This window comes from Falco punctatus, assembly GCF_963210335.1.
Source record: "Falco punctatus genome assembly, chromosome: 1".
NCBI lineage: Eukaryota > Metazoa > Chordata > Aves > Falconiformes > Falconidae > Falco > Falco punctatus.
Window position 1 is genome coordinate 41,816,735 of NC_137580.1, and position 9,102 is coordinate 41,825,836.

The 9,102-nt window shown below is 35.1% G+C and overlaps 1 protein-coding gene across 2 annotated transcripts in view; it reads left to right on the top strand.

The window, feature by feature from the left end:
* CTNNA2 (catenin alpha 2) overlaps positions 1 to 9,102 on the top strand; it is a 557,331-nt gene that overhangs the window by 189,417 nt on the left and 358,812 nt on the right. For both annotated transcript variants that reach the window (XM_080398303.1, XM_080398304.1), the window contains exon 7: positions 8,365 to 8,568. In XM_080398303.1, the coding sequence (XP_080254429.1) occupies positions 8,365 to 8,568 (204 nt within the window). The remainder of the gene's footprint in view (positions 1 to 8,364; positions 8,569 to 9,102) is intronic.

Here is a 9,102-nt window from a genome sequence, read left to right on the forward strand (position 1 = left end):
TGGAGCTCCATCTAGTGGTTTTTTAATATTTATTATTATCCTCCCCTCCCAAAATGCTCCTGTGTAGTAAATGATTATTGTGGAAAGAATTAGGAATCAAGTATACTGTCTGTAAGTTTAACCATACCGCATTGCTACCACTTGTTTTGATGGTAGAAAAAGTAATGCCAGCAGACCAGGTATTTTGTGTGTTTTCCTGTCAAATACATTTAATGTGTTTGTATCAGGGCAGTAATCAGTTTACTTGCAAAGGAGTTTTTGTAGTGAACCCTCATCCAAACAGGTTTTTTAGAGATGATAAAAGCACACAAAGGACTTCAAAAAACCCTAATCATCATTTCTGTAAAGAAATATGTTTTCTGTAACCTGTAGCAATACAATTATTGCATTAATATTCAATTTATCACAGATTGCTTATTTCATCATTAATGGTAAGTATGAATATCTGAACTGTTAATTCAAAAACGTATTTAAATTTTGTTGGGTTACCTATAAAAGCTCAAAAATAACACTAAGTGAAATTTGGCAATTAGACAGGGCTTGGTACTATTTTGATTATGTTTATTTAGCACCTCTGCAATGTTTACGTAACTCAAGTGTGTGGTAAGTAAACACCACCAATATTGCAGGGAAACAATATCTCCATTTACATTCAGAGAACAGTGTCAGGAGGGGACTGCTGGGGCTGTGAAGGTGGGGGCTGTTGCTACTCCACTTGCTCTTGGCTGCGTACTCCTACCTAAGTGTGACATTTGTCAAACTACAATAAATTTAGTCATCCCACTGTCCCAGAAGGAAAGAAAGTCACTTATTTCTCTGCAACAGTTCTGTGTTCTTATAACACATCAGACCAGCTCATGTAAAGCTGCAGTGTGGCATTGCACTGTTCTTCTTCAAATGATAGCTACATGCTGTGTCTGCAAAGCTCAGCATAGTGACAGGTAGAAACATTTGATTTACTGCTGAACAGGAACTAAATAGCCTTGTTAGCGCTTTGGGGGACACTGACATACATACATAATGCAAACCTGTGAGCGCTTTGCATTTGTTTTCACGGTGGTGCAGGCACTTCTGACAAAGAAATACCTTGAACACCCTTAATTCTACGGTCTTGTCTCCCAGGTTGTTCTGAAAAACAGGGTCCCTCGTATTACCTGCTTCTTTTTACAGAAAGGCAGTTTTTCATACTTTCTTGTGGTTGTGGCATTGTTTATCTAAGTTATCTACCAATTTGATTTTTTAATGGCCTTTTTCACTGTGGTTTTAGTTCCTTCTACAGACATATTGTTCACTTTGCAGTGGCATTTGCCTTAAAAATTGTATTTTCATTGTGCTAAGTCACTGAGAATCATCATCTCTGCCCTGAAGGTTTTACATTTTAAATAGATGAATTAATAAAGCGTAAAAAGAGAAATAGAGGAAAGAAGGTATCTTTTGTCCAGAGTCACAAAACTGATTCATAGAATCATGGAATACCAGGTTGGAAGGGACATCAAGGATCATCTGGTCCAACCTTTTAATACAAGATTAATACAAGAGTCAATAAAGGAACTGCAAAACCCTAAATTCCAATTAAGTGTCTATTCTGCTGTACTGTGCTGCTTATTGTGGTACATAACACATCACTTGAGTTTATTGGGATTGTCTTAGATGTACATTTTCGTAAAACTGTGTTATACAGAAGTTTCTTGTTTAAAAGATATTTCTGCTCTAGGATACTTTTTGTACCTGCAGAGCTCCAGATAGACAGTGGTATGACTGAAGCAGCTGCTTTATCAGTTTTATGCTACTACGTTGTCTCATACAAATACTTTTCAAACTTTACTTTTTTTTTTTTCAGTGCTTTGTTTTTTTTTTTCCCCTTACAGCATTTCATATGAGATTCACAACTGTATTATTATGCCCTCAAAAATACCTGTCTTTTCTTTGAGAATATGAGTTTGAAAAATGGATTTAACTTTCCTTCTTTCCATAGCCCTATAGAACAACAGGAGTGTTTGGTTTCTTTGGTTTGTGTTTGTTTTTTTTTTTAGTTTTGGTTGGGTTTCATGTGTTCGTGTGTGTGTTGTTTTTTTGTTTTTGCTTTTTTTTCCTAGTCAGTGCTTTTAAACTGTTTTCTTTCTAAAATAAGAGGGTTGTTACCCATTAGAACAGACAAAGTTGATATTGGACTACTTTTATATGGTCTGGTAGTTTCTTTTAAAATTCACTTTTACCCAATTACAAAAGGTAAAAACCTTTTGTTTAATTGCGGGTTTGTGTGTCTTAAAGAATAGACCACAGTGAATTGTATAAAGGGCTCCACAGAGGCTGTTATTGTCATCATCCTTTTACACAATCTAAAAATTAAGGAAGTACAAGGAAGAATTAATTCCTTATTTTTTTTTGTCAGAGGTTGTATGGGAGGCAATTGGGTGGGGAATTCTAGAAAGAATCTGTAAAAAGGGAGGAATCTGACCTTCCCTGTTACACAGATGCACACAACTGTACCAGGAAGACTCGGAAGACCAGTTTGTTGGTGTTTTTGTGGTTCTTTTTCTCCAAAAACGGTATTTCTTAGAATTTTTATGGTGAGTGATAACAGACCTGTAATTTAAGAATCTCTTTGTTACCAGCTCTAAGGTTCTGTGGTACCTTCGAATTAATGGTATTTAGTATCTTGAGAAAACTATGTTTTCCACATGCTGTTTTTCAAGCTTGCCAAAATACTGAGCACTATCAAAACTTGTGAATCTGTTCATTGACTTACGAATGAATTTGAATACATTTTATGTTGGGTAATTTTCAGCTTCTTCAGAGCTGGAACTTATTCCCTCACCTCCAGCCCCCCCCCCCCCCCCCCCAATTAACATCACTTATGTGTTTAAAAAATAAACAAAGTTGTCCTTCTGAAGAAGCTGCTGAAATTTGCTTGAGACTTTCTACTTATGGAAACTGTAGATGAGCAGATTTTTCCTGAGTGATATAAGGCAGTGCACGTAGTAAGTAAGCTTTTACAGGAGCACGTACTTAATCTGGAAAATACAGACAATGATACAGTAATCGTGGTTCTTTTGGAGTTGTAAACTTGTTTTGTAAGATTAAATTAATGTTTTGGTTTTGTTTTCCTTTATATTTCTGTAAAAAAACTGGCTTTTTAGTATTGTTGAAAAAGATATTCTAATGCAGATAAATGTCACCAAGTTTCAATGATTATGTTCTCTGATAATACAATGCGTTTATGTAGGGTATATAGTTATTCTCCGTATTTTTAGTTGAAGTACAAATAATTTGTCTGATACTTTAAATTTCAGAAGTAGTGCCCTATAGTATATTAATGTTGATAGTTTATTCCTGTTTGAGCAAGAGAAAGATGGGTTATGGTACTAATTAGTATGAAGAGGTCTGTTTTCTGAAAGTTTTTATTCTTTATGAAAACACTGCATCTACTTTATAAACATACCTTTCTATAATTTTAAAAAATTGAGAGTATAAGAGAAAATAAGTTAACTGTAATACAATTATAGAAGGTTTTATCAGAAGTTTAACAATTTTCAGATAACTCTCCAACTATGTTTAAATTAATTTTCTTGGACTTTGTTTCAGTAACAGAAGCCAAAAATGATGTATGTTTACACTAATCTGTGTATAGTTGTAAAGAGGCTTGAAACACTTAATTATAAGGGCTGAATTATGGTGTCAGTCCTTGATTTATGGTTCTAATGTTAGTTAACTAATTAGAAATGTAAAATGTTCCAATTCATTTATATTTATCGTTCATTAACTGGCTATTAAGAAGTGATGGGAACTTGAGACTTTTAAAGGAATTTATTTAGCCAGATTTCTTGGCAACTAGTTTTTCTTCCTTCTGAGAATATGTTATTTTCTTGTTAACATTATGTTAATATATGTGTAAGAACTTTAAACATGTCAAGAACATAGTCTTGAAGATGCATTTTGATACCAAGCTTTCTTTGGAAAGGAGTAAAACATTTTGTAAACAAAAAATAGTACTCTGGGAACCGAATGTCAAGAGCTGTCATGCAGCAGGTTCTCATCCCCATTCTCTTTTTCCCAAAGCTCGAAAACCTGTTGTCCTTGTGAGATATTTGAGAAATTGTTAGAGTTTAAAATAAACATCTAAAATATAATTTATTTGTAACCACCTATCAGAAAGTTGCTACATTGTTATTTATTATAATTTAAAGAAAGTGTACTACTACTGTTTCTTTCCTTGGAATCTCTAAAGTTTTCTTTCCCAGCAGTATTTCTTGTTATAAAAATGAATTGAGAGTTGGTTCTGATCGTTTTGGGGGATGTTAGGTGTTGCTAGGTAGGGCTTGGCGGCCGGAAGATGTTGCGCTGTACGGAAATATAGGGCCCCCCTCCGGATAGCCAATAGCTTTTAGCTTATGACATAAGCAGACGGAAGTGACATTGTAAACCCAGGCTCTATAAGGCTGCACCGCTTATCAATAAGTGCCATTTGCCATCCACCACATTGGTGTCTGTGAGCTGATGGACCGCGCGGCCTGGGGTTGGCCGCCGTGCCGTTCCTGAACCAGGTCACCGAGCGCCTGTGAAGGCAACATTAGGCTTAAGAAATAATGCTTCTGTTAAACAGCAAGTTCAACCTTAGTCAGTAGTGCACCCTTACAGTCATGCAGGTCAGCCACCTGTGAGGCTGCATTAGTAAGAGTGTAGGCAGTAGGTCAAGGAGAGTGGGTTTTTTTTTCCCCTATGTTTGGTGCCTAAGAAACTATCAGGCCTTCCAGATCCAATGCGGGGCTTCTCAAGTGCAAGGAACACTAACACACTTGAGCAGATCTAGCAGAGACTGCATGATGAGGGACCTGCAGGAGATGACAGATCAGTGGGGGCTGGCAGAGCTGGGAATTTTTCAGACTGCAGAATAGGCGGGTTTGAGGAGGGATCTTGTTGGCATCTTCAAATTCCTAGTAGGATGGTGTAGAGAAAATGGAGGTAAAGTCTACTTTGAGATTCATGGTGTTGGGATGAGAGGCAACTGGCACAAGCAGATTCAAGGAAATTTCTGTTTGGATATTGGGGAGGAAAAAAAAAAACCACAACCAAACCATAAAGGTACTCAAACAATGAAACAGGGTCCAGAGAGATTTGGAAAATCTCCCAAGGATGGAGATCTCATGTTGAGTGGTTGAAGCCTTGAGCAGCCTGGCCTGATGTCAAAGTTGACTCTGCTTTAAGGAGGCATTTAAAGCAGATAACCTCAAGAAGTCCATTCCAACCTAAATTATTCTGTCATTCTGAAGTCTCATTAACAGAATATCCCAAACAAATATTTAAGTGACTTCTTAAGCCTAGAAATTACTTCTAAACTAAAAAAATTGTGGGATGAAAAATTACTGAATGCAACTCAGTGGCATTTATTCTTCATGAACTAAGGTCTGATGGTCATGAAGATCTCTTCTTATTTAGAAAAGAAATCCACAAATGTATTCCTTTTCTATGTTTTACAGTGAGAAAATTGGCTTAGATTAATTATACACCCTCAATGATACATGTTTTATTATTTGTACAGAATTTCCTAAATTTATGAACAGACTGCGACGTAGCTGCTTGTGGAAATAGTGAGTCTCGTTTCAGTGATCAGATATTGGATATATTTGATCTGCAGATTGTCCATCCTCAAGGCTCAAAAAGGATGGAAATATTCCAGGAACTCGTTCTTGATAGGTCCTTGGGTGTTATAGAAGACTGAGTGCAGGGTCTTCAGAAATGGCCAAGGAGAAAAATGTTATTTGTGACTCACTCAGAGGTGTAAGATCTGCTGTTTGAAATTTGCTGTGTAGGTAGGAACCGGTGGAGGAACTGTACACCTATGGCTCTAAGGAAGAGGAGGACAGTGAGGCATTTCTGGAAGGAGTGATTATGTTGTTGTAACTGAAATATGAAAATTGCAATAGTGCTGCATGCATATTGCTTTGACTGCCTTTATGGGTTGAGAAGGAGGTTTGCTACAAACAGAATGTCTGTTGACTATTCGTAATCCTCTAGTCTCTAGTCAAGAATACTTCCTGTCTTTGTTAACGACCATAGTTATGGTCATTTGAAAACAAATAAAAACCCAACACGATAACCACATGACTTTTAACATGACCATTTCATGGTAATTTAAAAGCATCACCAGATTTGTATAAGGAGATGCTGAAAATAATCTGAAACTTGCAGCTATTTTTTGTAATATTTTTTTCTTACTTATGGCATAAATTGCTAAGCTGGTTCATTTGATGCAATCTCATTGCATCTACTCAATCAAATATGATGTTGTGGAGATGAATTTATATAGTTGATTTCTGAAAATCCCAAGTATTATCATTTGACTGAAAAGCACAGCTACATAAATATGCATAGACCTAACTCCTAGAGAAGTAATTTCTAATTTAGGGGCTTGTAAAACTGCTCTGCTTACTGCTGTGAAGCATAGACCCAAGAAGATACATGTGAGATGATATCTCACATTCTGGGTAATGCTGCATTTATTTCTTCTAAGTCAGCAGTTCCTGGAGCTGAAACAATATGCTTTCTCGTTAAATTTCCTATATTTATCCTTTTTATTAAATAGTGAATCTTCATAGATTTCCTGACATCCTAATGTTTATTACTATTTAACTGCTATGTATTCAGTTGTTATAGATTTTTCAGGGCATGATCCTCTTTCTGTGTATAATGGGTTTTGTGTGTGGAATTAATTGAAAGTTTTATTGGGAAATAAGCTGATCTTTTGTGAAAACCTTGTCTCACTGAATTAAAGAAAACATATTCACTTGGAGTCAGAATTTAAGCTAGAATAAGTTCATTTGAGCAGGTTCTGATTTGTAATAAACAGATACAGTTTTCAGCATTGAAGGCAGATTGTGATTATGTATCATGGCCCTAAATCCTGATTTACACTTTTATACACTGTGTTGTATTTTTTCAAATTAAAAGTATCATTAGTCTTGTGCTTGTTGATTGCTCTTGGACAGTAAAAGAAATAGACTAATCATAAAGTTATAAAAACATTTTGAAAATTAAAATGCTTCATTAATAAAAGTCCTATATGGTTTGTAAACAAGTGTGATTATTAGAAAAATTAATGCTTTTAACTTTTTAATTCCTATTTAATTATTTATTTTTAAAGCTCAAATAAGAATTATGCAGCTTACAGAGCGTTTGTAGACAATATACAACTATGAAACTTCTTTGCATGATTGCTACCACCATGTTGTTGATGTGCCTGTAAGTGGGAGCAGACAATTATTGCTTTTGCATTTGTTACTTTGAACTACAAAAGGAGAAAGGCAGGTCAGAGTATAATCTAGTTGTGACTCAAAACTCATAATATGACGTAAGATTGTACACTGATGGGGTAGAGTTGATGTGTTTCAGCTCTATTTTATATTTGGTACTAAGTTTGATATATCAGGTCCACAAGTGTTTAGCAGTGATCATAATTATAGAATTAAAGTGTCTTTAATAGAACACAGTTTTTGAATTTTTTTTTTCTAGTGGAATAAAGACATTTTGCTAAAGAGTAGGCTATTAGACAAGTTAAAGATTTTTTCAGACTGTCTTCCCTAAATACTCTCTTTTCAGTTAAATAATCCATCCCTTTTTCTTGATCTACAAACAAACAAACAAAAAAAAGCTTGCAAGAGCCTTTTAAAAAAAAAAAAAAGGCTTTTAAAAGATTGTGGTACAGAATGGGAATCAGAGCTATTTCACCTTTTTGTCTAAGTGTCGTTATCTAATAATGATTTTCTTGCAGTGTTAATTTCTTTGATTTTTATTTTTTTCTTCCCATTTATTACTGTGGTAATCTAGTAGCATTTCTGCAGTGTAGTCTATTAAGAAAAATAATCAAAATGGAGGAATTAGTTAACAGAATATTCCAGTTTCTTTTAAGTCATAAATAACTTTCACTTTTCATAGGAATTTCCAGAAAATCCAAGAAATATTCAGAAGATTCAGGAAAGAATAATATTAATTCACTTCAGGATGATATATATATATATATAAATAATATATAGAGGTAAAGAGAAATATACACACATTGCACGCATACTACAGTAGTGTTGATTTATGCTATGTGCTTCCCAAATACATACTTGGATCAGCTATGTTGCTCTCACCAGTAGTCTTTTATAACTATAGCTTGTGAATAATAAAATACTATAAATATATAATTATTTAAAATATTTATATATTGGGATTTTAGAGCTACCAGGTATTTTTGTAATATTGATCTTTCAGGAATTTATATGAAAGAGTAAAACCCCCATGAAACTGCTAAATTAAGATACTTCAAAAATGCCGAAGGCCCCTGTGTGCTCACAACTTTCCCACTCATATTTTGTCTTTTAGAACAAAATTATTTTAGACCCAATGACTTTCAGCGAGGCCCGCTTCAGGCCGTCTCTTGAAGAAAGGCTGGAGAGCATCATCAGTGGAGCTGCGCTGATGGCAGACTCATCGTGCACACGTGATGACCGCCGGGAGCGAATTGTAGCAGAGTGCAACGCCGTGCGGCAGGCCCTGCAGGATCTGCTCAGCGAGTATATGAACAACGTAAGTTATACGCTCTTATTACTGACTGCTGCTTCATTAGATGATTAAACCTTTCTGAAGCTGATGTTATGACTAACAAAAACAATAATGTGTCTTTATACCACGAGTAAAGGTAATGCTATTTTAATTATTTACCTTTTTAATGGTAATGCTATTTGAATTATTTACCTTTTTAATATATCAGAAACGTTTGAAAGAAGTTTGAAACAATCAGAATTTCATCGGAATGTGTTTTTTTACCTGCAAAGGAAATTTGTGCTCCCCGTAGCTTCAGCATTTAAATTTGTTCTTATGTAATAAATAACCAACAAATAGTCCCTTTGAGGTAAAATATTTTTTTATATGAAAACTAATGGTAAGCGCAATGTAAGTGGAAAATGGCCAAAGAATTATTTTCTTAATGAAGATGAATACAGTTAATTTTCAACAGGATTTCCACTGTGTGATGGTGGTCGTTGTGTTTGATTATTAGGAAGTTACCTGTAGAAACTCACATGAGGTGGTCTGTTTGCTGTGTGGGTTAAGCCACTGAAG